This window comes from Chiloscyllium plagiosum, unplaced genomic scaffold (genome assembly GCF_037043375.1).
Source record: "Chiloscyllium plagiosum isolate Xiang-an unplaced genomic scaffold, Cpla_swu_hap1 HiC_scaffold_25, whole genome shotgun sequence".
In the NCBI taxonomy this organism is placed as follows: domain Eukaryota; kingdom Metazoa; phylum Chordata; class Chondrichthyes; order Orectolobiformes; family Hemiscylliidae; genus Chiloscyllium; species Chiloscyllium plagiosum.
In genome coordinates, this window is record NW_028270163.1 from 46,137,790 (window position 1) to 46,164,585 (window position 26,796).

General features: G+C 39.9%; 1 protein-coding gene across 1 annotated transcript in view; it reads left to right on the forward strand.

Annotated features, from left to right (window-relative positions):
- Positions 1–26,796, forward strand: part of LOC122562216 (dynein axonemal heavy chain 17-like) — a 471,020-nt gene that overhangs the window by 371,382 nt on the left and 72,842 nt on the right. The window contains exons 53-59 of the mRNA XM_088000362.1: positions 472–663; positions 3,386–3,652; positions 7,343–7,504; positions 13,127–13,360; positions 17,395–17,559; positions 17,699–17,794; positions 22,885–23,102. Of these exons, the coding sequence (XP_087856488.1) occupies positions 472–663; positions 3,386–3,652; positions 7,343–7,504; positions 13,127–13,360; positions 17,395–17,559; positions 17,699–17,794; positions 22,885–23,102 (1,334 nt within the window). The remainder of the gene's footprint in view (positions 1–471; positions 664–3,385; positions 3,653–7,342; positions 7,505–13,126; positions 13,361–17,394; positions 17,560–17,698; positions 17,795–22,884; positions 23,103–26,796) is intronic.

The following is a 26,796-nucleotide window of genomic DNA, read 5'->3' on the forward strand; positions in this document are numbered from 1 at the left end:
TACTATTTTTTTTAATGATTTATATGCTTACATAAGACTTTGAGACTGCTCTTTATGTTGATTGTCAGTTTTTTCCTCGTAATTCCTTAGTGCATCACTTATTTACTTTTTCCCCTCCTCTCTGAACCTTCTATACTCCTTTTGGTTTTTATAGGTTTGGGCTGAAATGTGGATGTCAGTTAAAAACATCTATGATTTTAATGAATGGCAGAGCAAGTTCCAAGGGCAGAATGCTATTCCTGTTCCTATTTTTAATGTTATTACAACTTTATCTATAAATCATTCAATAAATTAATAAACAATAGAATAAATTAGAAGCAATAAAGTAATAGTTCTGACAGATATTATTCAGGTGAATAGTATTTAACTCTTAAGAACTACTAAATGTTTTGTCTTTTTAATTTCAAAGTAACTTAAAATTAATAGAAAAACATTTTAATGTATTCTTTGTTAACATTTCATATTTTATAGGTTCTGTTTGAAGATGCAATGGCTCATATCTGTAGGATAAATCGTATCTTAGAATCACCCAGAGGAAATGCACTACTTGTTGGAGTTGGAGGCAGTGGAAAGCAAAGCCTGTCTCGGTTAGCAGCATATATAAGCTCTTTAAATGTTTTCCAGATCGCTCTTAAGAAAGGGTACTCTGTTGCTGACCTCAAGGTACTACAATTCTTAATATATAAAATATTTCCTTATATTGATTTTTACAGCTTGGGCAGAAACTTATAGGGGTTTAATGTGGGCTATAATGAGATTTGTGGCAGAATCCCATCAGGAGTCTGTCAAAGCCTATGTCAACATTCAGAGCAAATTACCCAAGTTTCTTGCTGGGCTGTAGTGAGCTACCAATTAAGGGAAGTTATTGTTTGTTAAGTGCTTTGTTGGCAGCCCAACCTCCTCATTTATATTCCTCTTCCTATCTTAGTAAACTTGTCAAATAAGCAACACATCGAGAAAACTTGACATGCAAACTAAAGCAAGTTCTGGTGGATTCAACACACCAGTTGTTATGACCAAGTGAGGAAAACTGATTCAGCTTCCCTTTTTCAACCTCCTCAGTTAGATACAACACCGATTTACATTCTTTTAGTGTGAGGCTATTCTTCTCTTCAAACAAAATCGAGTTATTTCATTTCTATTTTCGCTTCAAGGATACAATTACAAGGTTTGCTGCAATGAAAGAAAGTGTGGCGCTGGAAGAGCACAGCAGGTCAGGCAACATCCATGGAGCAGGACAATCGACGGTTCGGGCATACGTCCTTCATCAGGAATGTTGGGGGGTGGTGGTGGGAAAGGGGGCTGAGAGATAACTAGGAGGTTGGGGGTGGAGGTGTGGTAGCTGGGAAGGTGAAAGGTAGATGCAGGTGGGGGGGGTGATGGTGATAGGTCAGAACAGAGGGTGGAGCAGATAGGACGGTTCAAGAGGGCAGTGTCGAGTTATAGGGTTGGATCTGGGATGAAGGGAAGGGGAGATGAGGAAACTTCTTTTCCAACAAATGCTCCACCCTCCCCTCCAACCTAGCACTATCTCCCCCCACCTGCATCTACCTATCGCCTTCCCAGCTATCTCCCCTCACTCCACCCCCACCCTCATATTTATCACTCAGCACCCTTCCCACCTCCCCCTCCCCCACCACATTACTGATGAAGGGCTTATGCTCGAAACATCGAATCTGCTGCTCCTCAGATGCCACCTGACCTGTGCTTTTCCAGAGCCACACTTTTCGACTCTGATCTCCAGCATCTGCAGTTCTCACTTTCTCCTATCTATAGTGAAAGAAGGACCAATTTTGTTATCTGTCTACACCAAGAAATAATAACAAAGATATGATGTGAAGCTTGCACACATTGTTCAAACAGAATGGTGTCCAGTACAAAAGGAAGGTGAAAGGAATATACAGTTTAAAGTCTTTAGGTACCTTGAGATATAAGATATTTGCCTGAGACACTGTTAGGAGGAAGGGCGGCAGGATAGGTAGCGTTCAGGTTCCTGAACCCAAGGCTCATCTGCTCCTGAGCACAGGCTGCATCCACACATTTTCATCTTTTCCTTAGCTTTCATCTTTTCCTTTCTGTCATTTCAGCAGTGATTGCGGAGGAAGGCCTTGGCAATGGTGGGCGTTGCATTGGACTCATAGTGGCAGCAGTGGCAGAGAGTTTGGGTCAAGTGTAGCATGGAACTCGGTTACACGGCAGCAGTGAGGGTGGTCCAGCACAGTAGCTGTGGCAGCAACAGTAGGGGTGAAAGTTGGGCCCATTGCAGGACTCATGGTGGCAGCAATGGTGAGGGTGGGATCAGCACAGGACCCATGATGGCAGCATTGACTAGTCTGGGACCAGTGGAGGCCTCACGGCTGTGGAAGTAGCACCGGTGACAGTGGAGGAGTTAACGGCAGGAAGGATGGGACCAGCATATTTGGGTGGGTTCCAGTGGCAGCAGGGTTGAAGCCCAGAACTGAGACCCTGCCAGGCCTCCTGGATGTGGTGAACGTTCCAGGGCCCAGCTGATTTCCAGCATCAGAAGATACAGCCAGGGTGATCGTGGCTGAGTAGGCAAGTGGATGGACAAACTGGTCAAATTTCATATCTTTTGCTATAATTTCTCCATTTTGATGCTGGAGAGTGGCAACTGTTTGCACTTTTCACTGTGTTCTAGTACTCCAGTAATGAGACAATAAAATCTAATCTAATCTAAACTTATCTAATCAGTTGTTTAATTGGTTTCTTGAATCAACAGCAGTAGCAAATATTTCAATTGTTCTTTGGGTTCTCAGTGTTCTAGTCCTCTGTTAAATGTGTCTGGTTATTGGGCATTTTTCGTTCTTGAAAGACAGAGAAAATTTTCTTCAGCTCCAGTTCCACTAACACAGACCAATCTTCACTGCTTTGCCAAAAGCACTACATGAAATGGAGCTGCTTTGTGTTCATTATCTCCAAGCTTGACAATTGCAGGTGATTATTTTCATCTCCAATATGTGAAAGTTCTTAGACAAGTGTAAATCAAAATAGGAAGTTAGGGTCTTTTCATACTTAACTGGATTGAGTGGTTTCAGTGCCTTTGATAACGCTAATTTCTGTAAGATTGATTTTGTTTATTCAGCATTGTTTGTGGTCATTTTAAGTTAATGTTTTTACCTTCTTGTAAAACCAGTTCAGTCACAAAAGTCCTAGCTGATATAATTCAAATATCAGAAGTACATATTTTAACACTATTGTGACACAATGCAAAATATTAATTAATTCTGTAGTTGTTTACTGGGAGATAATGTGTTTCGTGCTTTTATAGTTCACCCCTAAGTATTACATTTTTTGGGGGGAATCAAAACAAAAAGTTAAATTAATGACAAAAGTTGATTTATTTTATGATTCCTGTTTCAATTAGGTAGATGTTGGTGCTCAGTATATTAATGCTGGAGTGAAAAATCATGGAACAGTATTTCTAATGACAGATTCCCAGGTTGCAGAGGAGATTTTTCTTGTGCTTATCAATGACCTTTTGGCATCTGGTGAGATTCCAGGACTGTTTCAGGATGATGAGCTAGAAAACATTATTGGTGCAATGAGAAATGAAGTTAAATTACTGGGTTTGCAAGATACCAAAGAAAATTGTTGGAAATTCTTCATAGAGAGAGTAAGGAGGCAGTTAAAGGTATGGTTGATTGAATTTTTGTGCTCTTTAAATCAAACATATTATACAGTTTCAACAGCCATATGTGATGTTAAATACAGAAAACAAAGGCAAACATCATCTTCAGATGAAAGAGATTACTGATTGACAGAAAATAAGACCAGAATGTGCAGAATTAAATTGGCCCATATTTCATATATCACATATTCTGTCCTTTTGTGTGATATTTTGTTAAAGTGCATGAAAATTAAGAGGTCAGAAAGTAATTTAGAAAAATTACTTAAATAATTTCTAAAAATGTTAACTGCTGAAGGGTTCATACTGATTTTACGGCATACAAACAAACAGATGATTATGAAATGCTTTAGTTTGAGTTCAGTTAGAAATTTAAGTTTTCAGTTACAGACTAGCAGAATAATTATGTTTTCAGTTCAGAAAATGTTTTCAGCTTAGCAGAAGATTTTAGTCAGTGGAGTCACAAGCTTTCATTATATTAAAGTTTTCCAGGAGTGTTACAATCCAGGGATAGGAAGTTAATCAAATAAGATGTGCTAACGCTGGATCAACAACATAGTGAAATTAAGACATTTGATTAACCTAAAAAATGCTCAGTTGCTCTTAACCAGATTTTAGAAACAACCAATCTTGGACGCCAAGTTCATAACTTCAACAGTTTATTGTTAATAATGTAACTTTAACAAAATACAGGTGAACTACAAGGAAATCTAATTAACATTTATGATCTAAGACCAATCTTCTTTGATCACCAACACCCACTCACTCACTAACAGTCAGACACAGTTAAAAGATAACTTTTCTAAAAAAAAAGTATCAAAAGTTATCAGTTTGATATCCATTTCAATGATGAATGCCAAGTCCTCATGAATTTCAATGGTTGTACTACAGGCATGAAGGATTGAATTTAACTTGAATTTTGAAGTCACTAGTAAGTATAAATAACTCCTGCAGACCTCCAGAGACTTTACTTGATTTCTGATAGACTGGGGTTATTTTCTCTTACTATAACATCATGGAGTCAGAGATATACAGCATGGAAACAGACCCTTCAGACCAACTTATCCATGCCAAACAGATACCTGAAATAAACCTAGACCCATTTGCCAGCATTTGGCCCATATCCCTGTTAAACCCTTCCTATTCATATAGCCACCCAGATGCCTTTTAAATGTTGTAATTGTACCAGCCTCCACCACTTCCTCCAGAGAGAGACAAAAATACTGCAGATGCAGGAATCCAAAGTAGACAAGCTGGAGGTTGGAAGAACACAGCAAGCCAGGCAGCACATGAAGGTAGAGAAGTCAACATTTTGAGTGTAACCCTTCTTCAGGAATCGAGGTGGGGGTAGGGGGAGCTGCAGATAAAGTGGTGGTGGTGTTGGATGGGGAGAGGGGCAGAATGGTGAAGTCATGATAGATCATCACAAATGGTGGGTATGACCTGGTTGGTTGATGGGAGGAATGAATCCATGGGTAGCTGGAAGGAGGGTTAGATAGGTGGAATGGAAGGGAGGAGGTTGGGCTAGAAAGGGAGTCGGAGGATGGGTGGGAAGGTTATTTAAAATTGGAGAACTCAATTTTGAGTCCTTTGGGCTGTAGTGGAAGATAAGGTGTTGTTCCTCCAGTTTGTGTTCTGATACACTCTGGCAATGGAGAAGGCCAAGGATGGGCATGTTGGAGAGGGAGTGAGAAGGGGAATTAAAATGGGCGGTGACTGTTTTCTTTTGATCTCACTGATGTGGAGAAGACCATATCAGGAACACCAGATGCAGTAAACTTGGTTGGAGAAGATATAGGTAAACCTCTGTTTCCCCTGGAAGGACTGTTTGGGGCCCTGGATTTAGGTGAAGGAGGTGGCATGCTGGCAGGAGCGGGGGCGGGGGAGGTGATGGGGAGTGTGGCATGAACCAAGGAGTAACAAGGGAAATGGTCCTTACAAAGGGCAGAGAAGGATGGGGATGGGGAGGGGAAGATGTTCTGGGTGATGGGATCTAATTAGAGTTGGCGGAACAGTTTCTCTGACAGCTCATTCCATGCACTCACCATCCTCTACATGAAAAAGTTGCCCCTTAGGTCCCTTTTAATTCTTTCCCCCTCACCTTAAACCTATGGCCCCTAATTTTGGATCCCCCCCCCCGACCCTGGGGAAATTATCTTGCCTATTGACCTTATTCATACCCCTCATGATCTTATAAACTTCTATAAGGTCACCCCTCAGCATCTGACACTCCAGGGAAAATAGCCCCATCTTATTCAGCCTCTCCCTATAGGTCAAATCCTCCAACCCTGGCAACATCCTTGTAAATCTTTTCTGAATGCTTGCAAATTTCACAACATCTGTCCAATGAGATCAGAATTGCACACAATATTTCAACAGTGGCCTAACCAATGTCCTATACACCTACAAAAGGATCTCCCAACTCGTATACTCAATGCACTGACCAATAAAGGCAAGCATACCAAACGTCGTCTTCAAGGAATTACGAACCTACACTCCAAGGTCTCTTTGTTCAGCAATGCTCCCCAGGACGGTACCATTAAGTGTGTAAGTCCTGGCCTGATTTACCTTTCCAAAATGCAACTCCTCACATTTATCTAAATTAAACTCCATCTGCCATTCCTCAGCCCATTGGCCCATCGGATCAAGATCCTGTTGTACTCTGAGGTAACCTTCTTCACTATGCACTACACCTCCAATTTTGGTGTCATCTGCAAACTTACTAAGCATACCTCCTGTATTCACATCCAAATCATTTATATAATTTATGAAAAGTAGTGGGCCCAGCACCAATCTGTGTGGCACACCACTGGTCACAGACCAGTCTGGAAAGTAACCTTCCAATACCACCCTTTGTCTTCTATCTTTGAGCCAGTTCTGTATCCAAATAGCCAGTTCTGCCTCTATTCCATGTAATCTATCCATGCTAACCAGTCAACCATGAGGAGTCTTGTCGACTGACAGACTGAAGTCCATACAGATCACATTCACCACTCTGCCCTCATCAATCTTCTTTATTACTTCTTCAAAAAACTCAATCAAGTTCGTGAGACAAAACTTCTGATGCAAAAACCCATGTTGGCTGTTCTTTATCAGTTCTTGCCTTCCAAATTCATTTAAATCCTGTCCCTCAGAGTTCCCTCCAACAACTTCCCACCACCAATCTCAGGCTCACCAGTTTATAGTTTCCTGGCTTTTCCTTACCACCTCTGTAAAATAGTGGCACAACGTTAGTCATCCTTCAATCTTCCAGTGCCTCACCTGTCGCTATCAATGTTACAAATATCTCAGCAAGGGACCCTGTAATCTCTTCCTTAGTTTCCCACAGAGTTATAGGGTATACTTCACCGGGTCCCAGAGATTTATCCACCTTTGTGCATTATAAGACATCCAGCACCTCCTCCCATGTAATATGGATACTTTTCAAGATTGACTATTTATTTCCACACATGCTCCATCCTCCATATCTTGAGTAAATCTTCCTCTTTAATTCAATGGAAATTATTATAAAGCTATAAGAAGAGTTTTTGATTGATAATAATTTAAAAATTATGAATGCATGAATTAAATGTGCAACAAAAGAGACTAAAATTTTATCTGCAAGTTAATCATTATATGATTTTGTAATTTCTTTACAATTTACAATATAGTAGTGCTTTGTCTTTTTAAAACTGTCAATGCTTTTTGATTTTGCAGGTTGTTTTATGTTTTTCACCTGTGGGTTCAATTCTACGAGTACGTGCTCGGAAATTTCCTGCATTGGTAAACTGCACATCTATAGACTGGTTCCATGAGTGGCCAGAAGAAGCTTTGGTATCTGTCAGTAAACGTTTCCTTGAGGAAACTGAGGGTATTGAGGTAAGAAAATTCTACTGTTTTCATTTGTATATATTCTAGTGCAAATGTAATAAAAACAGTAGTTTGTAAGATATTAACTGCATTGATTTTGGATTCAAGCCCTAAAGTTTTGAGTCAGTACCACCTGAAACAGAAAGCTAAATATGCAGACTTTTGAGGGAGGAAGTTGTTAATTGTAATTCCAACTGGGAGTAGAAGCAGACTTGTGCAAAATCAATCTGTGGTTTAGTTTGCTAGAGAAACAGAAGCTGATTTCGGCGCAAAAAAGCAGTCTGAGAGGTCAAACTCCATCAGTAGAAAGAAAATAAAACAGTGATTGAGAAGCTGTCAGAGTAAGCCCTTGAAGGTACAAAATTATTGGGCTCTTCAGAAGTTGAGAAGTACTGATTCTGAGAACAGTACAAAGAATGATTAGAAATATATACACTTTGGCAGATCTTTTATCCATAGAACTCAGGGTTGATACTGCTGCTGTTCAATTGACTTTCAATCCTAATGTTTGCAATACTAAAGAAATTGAAACTCTACCTAGAAGAACAGAATTTCTACATGCCATAGGGACTAACTGAGAAATCTGAGACCGACTGAAAACAATAATTGTTTGAGATCAGAGGGTCAGGCAACATCCTTGAAGAGAAAACAAACTAATATTTTGAGACTGGCCCTAATGCAATGAGGGGTACATCGGGTTCCAAGAGATCGATTATGTTAAGGGACTCTCTAGTCCAAGACACAGACAGACGTTTCTGTAGCCAGCAGTGAAAAATCAAAAGGGTGTGTTGCCTCCACAGTGCCAGGATCAAGGATGTCTCAGAGAGGGTGCAGAATGTTCTCAAGGGGGAGAGGGCCCAGCAGGAGGTCATTGTCTACGTTGGACTAACGACATAGGAAACACAAAACGTTGGGATTCTGAAGGGAGAATATAGAGAGTTAGGCAGGAATTTAAAAATGAGGTGCTCAAGACCAGTAATGTCTGGATTACTCCTGGTACTACAAGCTAGTGAGGGTAGGAATAGGAGGATAGAGTAGATAAATGCATGGCTGAGAGCTGGTGTATGGGAGAAGGATTCACATTTTTGGATCATTGGAATCTCTTCTGGGGTAGAAGTGACCTGTACAAGAAGGACAGATTGCACCTGAGCTGGGAGGGGGCTAATATACTGACAGGGAGATTTGCTTGAGCTGCTCAGGAGGATTTAAACTAGTAAGGACCCAGGGTGATAATGAGGAAAGAGATCAATCTTAGACTGGTACAGTTAAGAAAAGAAGCAAGTCAAACAGTCAGGGTAGGCAGGGACAAAGCAGAGAACAAGGTAGGACTAATAAATTAAACTGCACTTATTTCAATGCAAGAGGCCAAACTGGGAAGGCAGATGAACTCAGCGCATGGTTCGGAACATGGGACTGGGATATCATAGCAATTACAGAAATGTGGCTCAGGGATGGACAAGTACTACAGGAAGGACAGAAAGGGAAGCAAGACAGGAAGGGGAGTGATGTTTTTGATAAGGGATAGTATTACAGCTGTACTGAAGGAGGATATTCCCAGAAATATATCCAGGGAAGTTATTTGGGTGGAACTGAGAAATAAGAAAGGGATGATCACCTTATTGAGATTGTATTATAGATCCCTAATAGTCAGAAAGAAATTGAGAAACAAATTTGTAAGGATATTTGAGTGATCTGTAAGAATAATAGGGTGGTTATGGTAGGGGATTTTAACTTTCCAAACATAGGCTGGGACGGCCATTGTGTTAAGGGTTTAGATGGAGAGAAATTTGTTAAGTACGCACAAGAAAATTTTCTGATTCAGTATATGGATGTACCAACTAGAGAGGCTGCAAAATTTGACCTACTCTTGGGAAATAAGGCAGGGCAGATGACTGACCTGTCAGTGGGGGAGTACTTTGGTGCCAGAGACTATAATTCTTTTAGTTTTAAAATAATGATGGAAAAGGACAGACCAAATCTAAAAGTTCTAAATTGGAGAAATTTTGATGGTGTTAGGTAAGAACTTTCAAAGCTGATTGGGGGAAGATGTTTACACTGTAAAAGGATAGCTGGAAAATGGGAAGCCTTCAGAAATGAGATAGAGAGTGCAGAGACAGTATATTCCTGTTATGGTGAAAGGAAAGGCTGATAGTTATAGAGAATGTTGGATGACTAAAGAAATTGAGGGTTTGGTTAAGAAAAAGAAGGAAGCATATGTCAGGTATAGACAGGATACATTGAGTAGAAGAATATAAAGGAGGGCAAAAAGGGGACATGCGATAGTTTTGGCAAAGAGAGTTATGGAGAATCCAAATGTTTTTACAAATACGTTAAGGACAAAAGTGTAATAGGGAGAGAATAGGGCTACTCAAAGATCAGCACGGCGCCTTTGTGTGGAGATACAGGAGATGGGGGAGATACTAAACAAGTGCTTTTCAACAGTGTTTACTGTGGAAAAGGACATGGAAGGTATAGAATGTAGGGAAATAGATGACAACATCTTGAAAAATGTCCATATTTCAGAGGAGGAAATGCTGGATGTATTGAAATGCAAAAAAGTGGATAAATCCCCATGACCTGATTAGGTATACCCTACGTATACCCTGTGGGAAACTAGGGAAGTGATTGCTAGGCCTTTTGCTAAGATATTTGTATCATCGATAGTCACAGGTGAGGTGCCAGAAGACTGGAGGTTGGCTAACATGGTGCCACTGTTTAAGAAAGGTGGTAAAGACAAGTCTGGAAAATATAGACCAGTGAGCCTGATGTTGATGGTGGGCAAGTTGTTGGAAGGAGTCCTGAGAGACAGGATGTACATGTATTTGGAAAGGCAAGAACTGATTAGGAATAGTCAACATGGCTTTTTGCGTGGGAAATCATGTCTCACAAACTTGATTGAGTTTTTTGAAGAAGTAACAAAGAGGATTGATGAGGGCAGAGCGGTAGATGTTATCTATGAATTTCAGTAAGGCGTGCGACAAGGTTCCCCATGGGAGACTGATTAGCAAGGTTAGATCTCATTGAATACAGGGAGAACTAGCCATCTGGATACAGAACTGGCTAAAACATAGAAGTCAAAGGGTGGTGATGGAGGGTTGTTTTTCAGACTGGAGGCTTGTGACCAGTGGAGTGCCACAAGGATCGGTGCTGGGTCTATTATTTTTCATCATTTATATAAATGATTTGGATGTGAGCATAAGAGGTAGAGTTAGTAAGTTTGCAGATGACACCAAAATTGGAGGTGTAGGGGCAATGATGAAGGTTACCTCAAATTTCAATAGGATCTTGACCAGATGGGCTAATGGACTGAGGAATGGCTGATGGAGTTTAATTTAGATAAATGCGAGGTGCTGCATTTTGAGAAAGCAAATCAGAGCAGGGCTTATGCACTTAATGGTAAGGTCATAGGGAGTGTTTCTGAACAAGAGACCTGGGAGTGCAGGTTCATAGCTCTTTGAAAGTAGAGTTGCAGGTAGATAGGATAGTGAAGAAGGCGTTTGGTATGCTTTCCTTTATTCATCAGACTATTGAGTGCAGGAGTTGGGAGGTCATGTTGCGGCTATACTGGACATTGGTCCAGTCATTTTTGGAATATTGTGTACAATCCTATCGGAAGGAAGTTGTGAAACTTGAAAGGGTTCAGAAAAGATTTACAAGGATGCTGCCAGGATTGGAGGATTTTAGCTATAGGGAGAGGGTGAATAAGCTGGGGCACTTTTCCATGGAGTGTCAGAGGCTGAGGGGTGACCTTATAGAGATCTATAAACTCATGAGGGGCATAGATAGGATAAATAGACAAAGTCTCTTCCCTGTGGTGGGGGAGTCCAGAACTAGAGGGAATAGGCTTAGAGTGAGAGGGGTAAGATATAAAAGAGACCGAAGAGGCAACTTTGTCACGCAGAGGGTGGTGCGTATGTGGAATGGTCTGCCAGAGGAACTGGTGGAGGCTAGTACAATTGCAATATTTAAAAGGCATCTGGGTGGGTATATAAATAGGAAGGGTTTGGAGGGAGATGGACCGGGTGCTCTCCATGGAGCTGCCTGACTTGCTGTAATCTCCAGGTGTTTTTGCTTTCGGTACAGATTCCAACATCTGCAGTATTTTGCTTCCAAAAAGTATAATGTATATTTTCTACAATTTCTCCTTAGCTTGCCATTGAATGAGCATCATCACACAGGTAGTTGGCTGCCTTAATCTAGATCCAGCAATCTTCCAAGTTATCTTCCATTTTGCATACAAAGTCATCTTGAAGATTTAAATGATTCAAAGTTAAACACTACTGGTATTATGGAACCATCTCCAGGTGCATCTCACAGGAAATGGATTCTGTCAAAAAAATGAATACAAATAGTGTAATTTTCAAAATGCACTTACTAGTAAATTAATTATAATGATTTAGACAATCTCTTTCACTTTACGTTCATGGATATGTTTCAAAATCTATCTTTACATAAAATGGTGTTATAACAAGGCTATGACACCGTTGTTCTAGTCCCATGACTCCAACAGTCACAACATCAAATGTAAAACATTTTCCAGTTATTAAGGTGGCCAATTAAATAATCAGTTTAAATCAAATTTATTAAACAAATTTCTTATTAAACTCAAAATTACTGGTTTGGTTTAGAAACAAAATTTATTCAATTGAGATGCAAAACTCACTAATACATATGGATTGTAATATGGAAATATAAATGTTTATTCCTCTCCCTTAGCCCCAAAAAACATACATGTTTACTCACACCAGACAAATCTGTAAAGATTGGCTTTCTGGACAAAAAAGTATTGGCCCATGGGGTTTTAGTCCTTTAAAAGGAAACAAAACCTTTACACAGTCTTCTGGTCAGGGACCTTGTACTAGTAAATTAAATAGCTTAACTTGTCTCCAAAATCTTGGCAGATGCAGCCTGCTCATAAATTAAATATTAAGAAATTATTTCAATCACCCTTCCAGAAAAAGGAATGGATTTCATCCTAAATTCACGATGATAGGGATTTTCTTTTGGAAAAATCTGAAATATGTTAGTCACCTCCTTGCTTGTAGACAGGCAGGAGGCTGGAATAACACAGCAAGCCAGGCAACATCAGCAGGTGGAGAAGTCGACATTTCGGGTGTGACCCTTCTGCAGGACTGGGGACCCCATCCTGAAGAAGGGTTACACCCAAAGCATCGACTTCTCCACCTCCTGATGCTGCCTGGCTTGCTGTGTTCTCCCAGCCTCCTGCCTGTCTGCTTTGGATTCCAGCATCTGTAGTTTTTTTGTCTCTACCTCCTTGCTTGTAGTGTTTTTCCTCCAAAAGAAGACAAGAACAAACTCCAAACCACACACTTTTCAAAACAGACATGGGAGGAGGTCACCACCAAAAGAAGCATTTATTGCAAGTTGTATGATTTCCAGGAAACATTGCGAGAAGTATGTTCCAAAGTCTACAGTTACTTTTCAATGACCTCTGAAAGAAACTAGTCCAAAATTTGGAATAAAATAATTCTTTCACAATCTTTCAAAATATTAATCCCCAAATAAAATATTCAATATGAAACATTTTCATTACAGTTGTACTATTAATTTGCATGTTTTATTTAACACAAGTGCACTGAATACTTTATTGTATACTGAATTACCTTTCAGACTGACGTAAAGCATTCTATAAGCTTGTTCATGTCATTTGTACATAAAAGCGTCCAAGAGATGTCTTCAATCTACCTAACAACTGAAAGGCGCTACAACTACACCACTCCCAAAACATTTCTGGAACAAATAAAGCTCTATCAAAACCTGCTCTCAAAGCAAAGAAAAGAGTTGATTGCTAAAATGGATAGGCTTGAAAATGGTTTGGCTAAACTTAACAGTACTGCTGGCCAGGTTTGTAGATCTCTAATGTTTCATATTTATTATTGTAAATACTGAACATAAACGTAGAACAGAATCCTAACTTTTATTAGAATTGCAGCTAATATACTAAAGCTAGATGAATTTCTACGTGTGTTTTCCGTGATGAGACAAACACTAATCTATACTCCAAGAAAGTTCGCAGAGGATTGGAGAATAGCCAATACTGTTCCTTCATTTTAGAAGGGTGACAAGGATAATTCAGGAAATTACAGGCTGGTGAGCCTAACATTAGTGGTAGGGAAACTGTTGGAGAAGATTCTTAAAAACAGAATTTACACCAATTCCGAAAATATGGACTTATTAACAATAAGCAGCATGGCGTTGTGTGGGCGAGGTCGTGTCTCACAAACTTGATTGTGTTTTTTGAGGAAGTAACAAAGCCAATTGATGAGGGTAAGAAAACAAAGCCAGAGTTCAGTCAATTAACAAAGATAACTCATACTGAAGCTGAGGATGAGGCAGTTCCAGAGTGCGATTATATCAAAAACAGAGTTTTAATGAGGAAGTGGAAAGATAGAAAGCATATTATCAAGTTGGAGAGGGTTCAGAAGAGATTTACCAGGATGTTGCTGTGTATGGAAGGTTTGAGTTACCAAGAAGACTGGATTGGCTAGGACGTTTTTCACTGGAGCATAGGAGGTGAAGAGGCAATCTGATAGAAGTTTATAAAATAATGAGAGGTATAGATAGAGTTAATAGTAGTTGTCTTTTTCCTTGGATGGGGGAATTTCAAGACTAGGGGGTCACACTTTAAGGTGAGAGGACAGAGATTTTAAAAAGACATAAGAGGCAATTGTTTTACATAGAGAGTGATTTGCATGTGGAATTAACTTCTTGAGAAAGTGGGGGTTGTGAGTACAATTGCAACGTTTTTGGATAGATACATGAATAGGAAAGGTTTGGAGGGAAACAGGCCAGGAGCAGGCAGGTTGGACTAGTTTAGTTTGAGATGATGTTCGCATGGAGAAAGTAAGGTCTGCAGATGCTGGAGATCAAAGTTGAAACTTTATTGCTGGAACAGCACAGCAGGTCAGGCAGCATCCAGGGAACAGGAGATTCGACGTTTCAGGCACAGGCCCTTCTTCAGGAATGAGCAGAGAGTGTTCAGCAGGAGAAGATAAAAGGTAGGGAGGAGGGACTTGGAGGAGGGGAGTTGGAAATGTGATAGGTGGAAAGAGGTCAAGGTGAGGGTGATAGGTCGGAGTAGGGTGGAGGCGGAGAGGTCAAGAAGAAGACTGCAGGTCAGGAAGGCGGTGCCGGGCTGGAAGGATCCGGCTGAGACAAGGTGGGGGGAGGGGGGATGAAGAAACTGGTGAAGTCCAAGTTCATCCCCTGCGGTTGGAGGGTTCCCAGTCGGAAGATAAGACGCTCCTCCTCCGACCGTCGGGTTGTTGTGGTTTGGCGGTGGATGAGTCCAATGACCTGCATATCCTCGGTGGAGTGGGAGGGGGAGTTGAAATGCTGTGCCACAGGTTGGTTGGGTTGGTTCGTCCGGGTGGCCCAGAGGTGCTCCCTGAATCGCTCCGCAAGTAGGCGGCCTGTCTCCCCAATATAGAGGAGGCCACACCGGCTGCAGCGGATGCAGTAGATGATGTGGGTGGAGGTGCAGGTGAATCTGTGGCGGATATGGAAGTTTCCCCTGGGGCCTTGGAGAGAAGTGAGGGGGGAGGTGTGGGCGCAAGTGTTGCACCTCCTGCGGTTGCAAGGGAAGGTGCCGGGAGTGGTGGTTGGGTCGGTGGGGGGTGTGGATCTGACAAGGGAGTCGCGGAGGGAGTGGTCTCTACCCATGTTCGCATGGACTGGTTAGATTTAAGGGTCTGTTTCCGTGCTGTATGACTCTATAACTGCATAACTGCAGACCAATACTGGCGGCTTGTTCATCAAATAGTGGCACTGCACAGATATCTTAGAAGTTTTTAGATTAGATTAGATTTGATTACATTACATTACAGTGTGGAAACAGGCCCTTCGGCGCAACAAGTCCACACCGACCCGCCAAAGCGTAACCCACCCATACCCCTACATTTTACCCCTTACCTAACACTATGGGCAATTTAGCATGGCCAATTCACCTGACCTGCACATCTTTGGACTGTGGGAGGAAACCGGAGCACCCGGAGGAAACCCACGCAGACACGGGGAGAACGTGCAAACTCCACACAGTCAGTCGCTTGAGTTGTTGCAGGCATCACATGAAATGCCTATGGCAGGGGTGTTAGGAATATGGAAAATACCAGCGTCAACAAACAAGTATTATATATGACTGGAACTTCATAAAGATGTAGAGTGGTTCTGTAAAGTACAATACATGTCAGGTGATAATAAAACCAAACATATAATCAGACCAGTGCTGTTCATACCTAAACCATTCAAAGCTTTCAAAAACTATTTATTTAATTTGTAGTGAATTGTGTAAGACTAATACCAAAAGGAAAATTGGGACTTCAGTATATCCAATTATGAACATGCTAACTTTATACCTCGAGGCTGTTCTTTTCAGGACCATTACAGCAAGGGTAGTAGGCGAAAGGTTAATTAAGATTTTTATTCATTATGTATAACTATTTGAGGTACTCTCTGATCAGGATTCTGACTTCATGCCTAAAAATTTCCAAGAAATCTCTAGCAATTTGGGAATAAAACAATTGAAGCCAACTGAGTAACATTCACAAAGCTAGGGAACTTTTTAGATGTATTACCAGATTCTTAACAATCATGATTAAGGCACAATGTCACAACTCCTCATGGGATTCAGACAAAATTTTAGTTTTCTTATTATTTGCTATCAGATATTCTCTAATTTAATCAGATGGATTTAGCTCATCTGTGTTGGGTTATGACAATGAGATTAGGGGTCTATTAAAATTGATTAAGGAGAATTTCTTGAATGAGAAAGATATATCCTCAATGTGTGTCCGTGTTCCTGGAAAGGCTCTCAAGGCGGCTAATAGATTGTTAGCCCTTATTTCAAAGAGTTGGAATATAAGAGTAGGGAGTCTTGCTACAACTGTACATGTTGTGGTCGGACCACATCTGAAATACTGTGAGCAGTTTTGGTGTTTTATTTAAGGAAAGATATTATTTCAGTGGAGACAGTTCAGAGAATGTTCACTAGCTTGATCCCTGCTTTAAACAGATTGTCTTAGGAGCAAAGATTAAATAAGTTAAGGCTCTACTCATTGAGATTTGGTAGAATAAGAGGTGATCTCATTGAAACGTATAGGATTTGTAATGGGCTGAGGATATTTCCCCTCATGGAAGAGTGTAGGGCCAGAGAGTATCATCTCAGAATAAGGAGTGCCAATTTAAGACAGAGATAAGGAGGAATTTCTTTTTTCAGAGGGCTGAGAGTCTTTGGACCTCTTTGTCACAGACAGCTGTGGGGGCAGGGTCCTCATGTATATTTAAAGCTGATATAGATTCTTTATCAGTAGGGGAATCAAGTGTTACGGGAAAAAAGACAGTGATGTGGACGTGTAGAATGTCAGATCAGACACATTCCTTTTGAATGGCAGATCAGGCTCTAGGAGCCAAACGGGATCCACCCGCTCCGACTTCTTACAGTCTTATAGTCATACAACACAGGAGGGCTTTTGGCCAATTCACTAAATGGAACCTTCCACCTTCGTCCCACCTCTCCCCAAATCCTGAATTCCACCCAGAGCCCTGCATAATTTTTGCTCTTCAGGTAATTGTCTAATTCTCTTTCTGAAGACATGCATCAAACTCTCAAGCATTGCAATTCAGATCCTAACTAGTCATTCTGTAAAACATTTTTGTATGTTGCCATTGCTCCTTTTGCCAATCATTTTTATTTGATGTCTTCTTGTTCTTGATCCTTCCAATTAGAACAGTTCTCCTCTATCTACCATGTTAATATCCCTCAGCCATTTGTTCTGCAAGAAGAGCAATTCCAGCGTTTCCAACTTATACATATACATATTCTCTTTTAATACTGTAATAAATTGTGAAACTAACAATTATGAATATATCTTTACATACAGGTAGATGATTTAAAAAGTAAACTTGCTATACAAGAAGTAGAGCTGCAGCAGAAGAATGAGGATGCAGACAAATTAATTAAAGTTGTTGGACAGCAAACAGAAATTGTGACCAAAAATAAAAAAATTGCTGATGAGGAAGAGAAGAAAGTACAAATCATTAATGAGGTAAAGCACTTTGTATTAATTTATTGACTTACTGCATTAATCTTTGAAATGTGAGGAGGTTTTCAGCCTTTTTATGTTTAGAATGTATAATAAAAGCACAAATTTAAGGAGGTTTTCAGTTTTTGTGTTTTATGTTTAGAATGTAAGGGAAAAACAACAGTCTTGTGAAGAAGACTTGGCAAAAGCAGAGCCAGCTTTAATTGCAGCACAAGAAGCACTGAATACATTAAATAAGGTAAAACTAAGAAATAATGGACAATGTGCAATGGCATTGTTCATGGGTTGCATGTAATTTATTTGGAATGGTTTTTATTCTGAACTGGAATATTGACCATACTTAGAGCAGGCAGCACAACACAATATGGCAGGGCGTGCAACATTTCTTTGGAATAAAACATTGAGAGGTGAGAAAAATTAATATGTTTGGATTGAGAAGCTACCTCAGCATTTGTCATGATGCATTGAAGCAGAGAATCCCAGCCAACACACTCCTATAAATATGAAGTGAATTTATATCTGCCTAAATATTAGAAAGCAAGGTGATTTTATGAAATTGCATTCTTGTCACAGCAATTTGGCCAAAGGATGCATGCATTTAGAATTTAGATAAATGCCCCCATGATTTATAAATCATTTATCTCCTGTTGTGTGACATTTCATGTCTGAAATATCCCTCTAGTAACAGGACTTTACATTTACAGGTCAGGTATAATAGTTATAGACATTGTAAAGATGCCTTTACTTGATCTTAAGCTCAGTTGGCTTGACAGCTGATTTATGATGCAGAGTGCTGCCAACAATGTGGGTTCAATTTGCATACTGTTGGCATCACTCTGCATCATAAACCAGCTGTCAAGCCACCTGAGCTTAAGATCAAGTAAAGGCATCTTTACAATGTCTATAACTATTATACTTGACCTGTAAATGTAAAGGCTGTGGTTACCATGAGGGACTCTCCTTCTGAACCTCCCCCCATCACTTGAGGTGAGGTGGTTCTCAGGTTAAACCACCACCAGTCAAGTATCCCTAATGAAAGAGCAGCCCTATGGTCTAATAAGACAATGGCAATTTTGCCATTTAATAAAAAGCCAGAGCATAAATAGTGACCACCAATGTGACTATTTCCTCTTGCATGTAGCATTTTAGGAAATATTATTTCAGAATGGATATTATTTCAGAATGGAATTTTCACTTTTGTGCAGTTAAAACTAGATTTTTTCAATGGTCATAAGTTCTCATGAGACTGCCCAAACCAGTTTCACTAAGTACTCTTACAGAGAAGATTCACGTGAACTACTGTTTTTAAATTTGGAAATTAACACCTGATAGCTTTTGTTTCTACCTAGATCATGAAATTTAACTCTCAATCGTTAATCTAATACAAGAGGGAATTTATAAATGTTATGTAAGATTGCTTCTGAATTACTTGTTTCATCTTTCTCTGGAGTTTACATGGTTTAACGTTAACTATCTATGACATTGAATTTAAATTTCATTTCTGGATGATTGTGGGTTTGGCACATATGCAGAAAAGCTTCTTTTAAAAAATTAAATATTCTTATTTATTTCCTTATCTTAGTTTCTAAATGGCTTAATGTAATCATTGTATGTTTTCAATTGCATTGAAACTGGAATAAGGATTGTGAATCCTGCTGGACTGCATAGATCAGTTGGTGTGGCAGATAGAGGCAATGAGGAGTTTACAAGAACAAGAGGATATCTTGGGAAGAGTGCAGAATATTCTGCTAGGGGATAGTAATCAGCTAGAGGCTGTTGTGACTTTGGTAGGGAAAGGGATGAGGTTCTGCAGAAAGAATATTGGAACCTTGGCAGGAAGTTAAAAAGTAGGTCTCAAGGGTAGTAATAATATCTGGACAACTCCTGGTGCTACGTACTGGAGAGGTTAGCAATAGGAGGATAGAGCAAGATGAATGTGTGACTGAGGAGCTGGTGCAGAAGGCTAAAATTAACATTTTTGGACAATTGGGACCTCTTCAGGATTAGAAATGACCTGTATAAGAGAGAGGGGTTCCATCTAAATTAGAAAGGGGCCAATATCTTTGTGGGGAGATTAGCTAGTGCTACTTGGGAGGCTTTAAACTAGTAAAGTGGGGTGGGTACCAAAGCAATATTGAAAATGTGGAAAAGACTGAGGCTAGTACAGTAAATAAGGGAAGCAAGTTAAATAGACAAAACAGAAAGTAGCTTGGCAGAGAGCGAGATAAGACTGATAAATTAAACTGTATTTATTTCATTGAAAAAAGGCCCGACGCAGATGACCTTATGGCATGATTGGGAATATGGGACTGCGATATCACAGTTCTTACAGAAACTTGGATCAGGGATAGGCAGGACAGAAAGGGAGACGAGAGTGGAGGGAGAGTGGCGTTTTTGGTTGGGGAGATCATTACAGCTGTACTTACAGATATCATCCAGTGAAGTTATATGTGTGGAACTGACAAATAGGAAAGAGATAATCACCTTGCTGGGATTGTATTATGGGCCCCAGTAGTCAGAATAATAGAGTTGTAATGGTAGAGGATTTTAACTTTCCAAATATAGACTGGGACTCTTTATGTGGTAAGGGCTTGGATGGGGAAGAATTTATTAAGTGTGTACAAGAAAACCTATGGAAACTCTAGGTTGTACCTATTAGAGGAGCATAACTTGACCTTCTGTTGGGAATTAAGGCAAGGCAAGTGACTGAGGTGTCAGTTAGTGAGTACTTTGGGGCAAGTGATCATAATTATATTAGTTTTAAAATTGTTACAGGAAAGGGTAGAACTGATCAAAAACGTTTTAAATTTCTAAATTAGAATAAGGCCAACTTTGACAGTATTGGACAGGAATTTCAAAAGTTGATTGAGGGAAGCAATTTGTAGGTAAAGGAACATTTAGAAAGTGGGAAGCCTTTAAAAATGTGATATCAAGAATTCAGCGACAAGATGTTTCTATTAGTGTGAAGGGCAAGGCTGGTAGGTGTAGGGAATGTTGGATGACTAGACAAATTGAGGCCCTGGTCAAGAAAAAGGAAACATATGTCAAGTATAGACAGCTGGGATTGAATCCCTATAGGAGTATAAGGGCAGAAGGAGTATACTTAAGAAGGAAATCAGGAGGGCTAAAAGGGGACATGAGACAACTTTGGCAAATAGTGTTAAGGATTCTATCAGTGCACTAAGGGCAAAAGAGCAACTAGGGAGAGAATAGGGCCTCTCAAAGATCAATGTGGTTGTCTATGTGTGGAACCACAGTAGACGGATGAGATACTAAACAAATATTTTGCATCAGCATTTATTGTGGAGAAGGACATGGAAGCTGGGAAACTTGAGGAAGTAAATAATGATGTTTTGAAAAGAGTTCATATTATAAAGGAAGAGGTACTGGAGTTCTTAAATTGATAAAGGTACATATTCTCTGGGACCTGATCAAGTGTTTCCCAGAACTTTGTGGGAAGCTGGAGAAGAGATTGCTGGGGCCCTTGCTCAGATATTCATATCATCGAAAGCTGCAGTAAGGTTACAGAAGACTGGACGTTGGCTAGTGTGGTGCCAATATTTAAGAAATGCTGTAAGTAAAAGCCAGGAAACTATATGTCAGTGGTGGGTAAGTTGTTGAGGGGATTCTGAGGGACATGGTTTACAAACATTTGGAAAAGCAAGGAAATAGTCAACAAGGCAGGACTCACACATTTAATGGTAAGGTCCTGAAGATAGTTGCTGAGTAAAGGGACTTTGGAGTGCAGGTTCTTGGTTTCTTGAAAATGAAGTCGCAGGTAGATAGGATAGTGAAGAAGGTGTTTGGTATGCTTGCCTTTCTTGGTCAGAACATTGAGTAAAAGAGTTGGGAGGACATGTTGCAGCTGTACAAGACATTTTTAGGCTACTTTTAGAACACTGTATAAAGTATAGAAAGAAAAATAAAGAGAGAATATAAGATTGGAATTAAGTGCAAGAGAAGAAATTAAAAAGGAACAGTAATTTATAAAATAAACTTAATATTTGTAAAATTTCCAACAGCATGGTTGGGTACAAAAATTGGCAAATTAAACCATCATGCTTACTTGCCAGTTTTTTTCTAACTTTGCTCAGGAGAGTGCAAAGTGGGATCCAGAAATCCAGGCAGTTCAGATTATTGGCCAATTGATTTGTTAATAATATCATAAGGCATCAGAGCAGAAGTTGGCCATTTAGTCCATTAATGAAGTTTCCCACCTTTTATCTTAGCCCGCTTGGCACAACAGCCTCATTCCTGAAGAAGGGCTTATGCCCGAAACATTGATTCTCCTGCTCCTCGGATGCTGCCTGGCCTGCTGCGCTTTTTCAGCACCCATGAGTTTGACAGCTCCAAGTTGCTAAATTGTTTAACTCCTCTTGGTACTGACCATATGATCAAGTTGCTCTTAACGTTATAGCTGGAAATCTCTTCTGAGTTTCACTACAATTTGTTCTGTGTAAATTGATTCCAATCTACCATGTCATACTGCCTACTATGTCATATAAAGCTCTCCTTCAATACTGTGTGATGGTGAAACAGGCTGATTAAAATGTTGGCATCTTACTTGACCCTGAAGTATGATTTCAGACCCATATCCATACCATCCCTGTTGAATAAGTTCTATTAACTCAATATCATTTGCTTTTGTCTGTCCCTTAGCTTTTGTCTGTCCTCTATTATATCCAGACATGAGTATTTAAAATACTACAGTTGATGACTTGCCTTGTCCCATGTAATATAAACATGAGCTTACCCAAAACTCAGCTGCCCATACTTTAATTGCATTAAGCACCAACCATCCATCACTCTTGTATTCATGTCCCACACTTGCTCATGAACTGGGAACACTTCATTTTAAAAATTCTCAACCTTGTCATCAACTCTCTGTGAGGCCCTTGCCAAATCTCTCCACCCCTCTCATTCATTAAACACTGAAGAAGATCATTTCGCCATTGAGTCTGCATGGATTCTTTCGAAGATTTTGTCCCATTCCTATATAATTCCAAATGTTTGCAAATGGAATTTGATCCTTTGAAACTTTATTTAAGTCATACCAAGATAGAAATGATTTTGTTAGGGTAAAGAGAGGACATTTCTGGCTCACCAGAAAAATTGAAATTTTATTCAGATCGGTATCCATTCACCAAATTTCCTCTGCTATGCAGCACAAAGAAATGCAGCACAATTACCTTGACTGGAAAAGTCGAAAAACTCTTTTCTCTTCAGCCTATTTTCTTGAGCAGTGTGCCTTCAACAAATATATTATCTTAGAATGTTAATTTTCATGTTTTGTTTTAAACTATTAACCTGATTCTTTTTTCTTATTAGAACAACTTGACAGAGCTGAAATCTTTTGGCTCCCCACCAGATGCTGTAGTTCTTGTGGCAGCTGCTGTAATGATCCTTTTAGCACCAAGTGGAAAACTCCCAAAAGACAAAAGCTGGAAAGCTGCTAAAGTTATGATGGGTAAAGTGGATAGTTTTTTAGATTCACTAATAAACTATGACAAGGAACACATCCCTGATTCTTCTTTGAAAGCTTTCCGGTATGTCAATGAATTTTTAAGTCTTTGATTGCTTTGAATTTTATAACTCTATATTAGTTAAAACAATCTATACATTTAATAAATTCTGTCTTATAGTTATGAATGTATTTTTGTTCATTCATCGTGTGTTAATCCAATGGTAATTGCATGAGCTATAAATTGATAGCAAGTCTATGATTTTTCTTTAAATCTGATATTTTTCTGACAAATATGCAAATTTGCATAATTTTTATTGTACACTTCAATTTGAAACATATGTACCGAGAAATTTTCTTTTATACCCTACATAGTCTATTAATCCTGAAAATGAGAATCAGGAAATGCGCTTGCTTTCACAGTCAAAGGTGTATCAATTGCCAAATTAAGTAAAGACTATTTGAGGCATCCTTCATCAATGATTGAAATGGACCTGAGGACTTTACATATGTAAATAGGTGGTCTAGAGCAGCTCAATGATCCTGCTGCTGCACTGTCTTGTTGTGAGATATCTGCACCATTGTAAACATCAGTCAGGGGGAGAAAATCTGTTGCATTGTGAAATCAAAATGAATCCAGGTATAATTAATAGGCTCTATTAAACATACTTATTTTCAAGGAAGGGTAAGAGTATACATGCTGCTGAAACCTGACAGGCTATAACAAATTTCCTTCTCACATGCTGAGCAGTTATATCAGAGAAAACATATTGATTCATAGAGTCATAGAGATGTACAGCACGGAAACAGATCCTTCGGTCTAACCCAATTTAGTCCCATCTGCCAGCACCCAGCCCACATCCCTCCAAATACTCATCTAGATGTTGCAATTGTACTAACCTCCATCACTTCCTCTGGCAGCTCATTCCATATACGTACCACCTCTGCATGAAAACGTTGCCCCTTAGGTCTCTTTTATATCTTTCCCCTTTCACCCTAAACCTATGCCCTCTGGTTCTGGACTCCCCCGCCCCAGAGAAAAGATTTTGTCTATTTATCCTATCCATGCCCTTCATGATTTTATAATCTCTATAAGGTCACCCCTCAGCCTCTAACGCTCCAGGGAAAACAGCTCTAGCCTATTCAACCTCTCACTATAGCTCAAATCCTCCAAACCTGGCAACAGGTTTGTAAATCTTTTCTGAACCCTTTCAAGTTTCACAACATCTTTCCGATAGGAAGTAGACCAGAATTGCATGCAATATTCCAATAGTGGCCTAACCAAGGTCCTGTATCGAAACAACGTGATATCCCAAATCCTGTACTCAATAATCTTACCAATAAAGGAAAGCATACTAAACATCTTCTTCACTATCCTATCTACTTGCGACTCCACTTTCAAGGACCTATGTACCTGCACCTATGTCTCTTTGTTCAGAAACACTCCCTAGGACCTTTCCATTAAGTGTATAAGTCCTATCCTGATTTGCCTTCCCAAAATGCAGCACCTCACATTTATCTAAATTAAATTCCATTTGCCACTCCTCAGCCCATTGGCTCATCTAATCAAGATCCCATTGTAATCTAAAGTAACCTTCTTCACTGTCCACTACACCTCCAATTTTGGTGTCATCTGCAGACTTACTAACTCTACCTCTGATGCTCACATCCAAATCATTTATATAAATGATGAAAAGTAATGGACCCAGCACCGATCCTTGTGGCACACCATTGGTAATTGATCCTTTTCTATGCATATCTGCCAAGTTCTTTTGGGACAATGATATAAACACTAAAATTTGACCATGAACATTTACTTCTTTACTCCCATCTCCACTGCCCCCAGAAATCTGTTTGGCATGAGGTATTATTTTGTAGTAGCATTCCCAGCTTGTTGGGAAGGTAATATGGATGCTCTCTTGTTATTACCAGAAAGGGAACATGTAAGGTTGGAGTAGGATTGCAGGTTCTCTGCAGGCAAGAACATTTCTGAAACTCTGTCAAGAAAAAGACTGTGTCATTACCAGTGACGATACAGACATCTGGACCAGAATCTATATCAGGAACCTGAATAGCACTAAATGCTGCAAAATGGATGGAAATTGACTTAATTCCTCATCTATTTATAAACTGTTTTTCAAACATTTTATCTTTTTTTCTTTAGCAAGGACTTGAAGGATACACATTTTTAGATCATTGGAATCTCTTCTGGTGATTCTGAGATAGAAGTGACCTAAATGAGAAGGAGGCATTGCACATGTTTTGGAAGGGGACTAATATAATGATGGGGAGATTTCCTAGAGCTACTCGGGAGGGTTTAAACTAGTAAAGGGGTGGGTGGGTGGGAGGATTGGGATCCACAGGTATAGTGGGAAAAGTGATCAGTTTGAAGCTAGTGCAGTTGAGAAAAGGAACAAGTCAAACAGTCAAGGCAGGCAGGAGCAAGGCAAAGAATGAGGTAGGACTGATAAATTATTTATTTCAATGCAAGTGGCCTGACAGGTAAGGCAAATGAATTTAGGACATGGTTGGGTACATGGGACAGGGATATCATAGCTATGGCAGAAATATGCGTTAGAGACTGCAACTTCATGTTCCAGTGCATAAATGCTGTAGGAAGGAAAGAAAAGGGGTCAAGAGAGGAGGGGAAATGGTATTTCTGATTAGGGATAACATTATTGCTGTGCTTAGGGAGGATATTCCTGGAAGTACATCCATGGAAGTTACAGAGGAACCTCGATTATCCAAACTTCGATGATCTGAATTACAATATATCCAAATAATATTGCAATGTGCCGATGCTTGGCTAAACTGTGTTATCCGGCATTCAATTACCTGACATTTGATTATCCGAACAAAATACTCACCCCCACCCCATGTCATTCGGAAAATTGAGGTTCCTCTGTATATGAATTGAACTGATAAATAAGAAAGGCATTTATCATCTTATTGGGATTGTACTATAGACCCCCAATATTCACCAGGAAATTGAGAACCAAATTTGTAAGGAGGTCTCAGTTATCTGTAAGAATAATAGGGTGGTTATGTTAGGGGATTTTAACTTTCCAAACATATTTTGGAACTGCATTTGACAAAGCTGCACAGGGTAGACTGATTAGCAAGGCTAGATCATGTGCAATATAGGGAGAACTAGCGATTTGCACACACAATTGGCTTTAAGGTACAAGAGAGGGTAGTGATGGAGGATTGCTTTTGGATTGGAGGCCTCTGACCATCAGTGTGCTGCAAGAATCAGCGCTGGGTCCACTGCTTTTTGACATTTACATAAATGATTTAGATATGAATACAGGAGGTAACAATAACTTTGAAATGACACCAAGATTGGTGATGTAGTGGACAGCGAAGAGGATTACCTGAGTACAATGGGACCCTGATCAGATGGGCAACTTTGGCCAAGGAGTGTCAGATGGAGTTTAATTTAGATAAATGTGAGATGTGGACTTTGATAGGGCAAATTAGGGCAAGATGTGTACATTTAATGGTAAGGGTTGTTGCCCGAAACGTCGATTCTCCTGTTCCTCGGATGCTGCCTGACCTGCTGTACTTTTCCAGCACCACACTCTCGACTCTAATCTCCAGCATCTGCAGTCCTCACTTTTGCCCATTTATTGGTAAGGTCCTGGGGAGTTTTGCCAAACAAAGTGACCTTGGGGTGCAGGTTCATCTTCCTTGAAAGTGGAGTCGCAGGTCGACAGGGGAGTGAAGAAGGTGTTTGGTACACTCACCTTTATTGGTTAGTGCATTGAGTATAGGAGTTG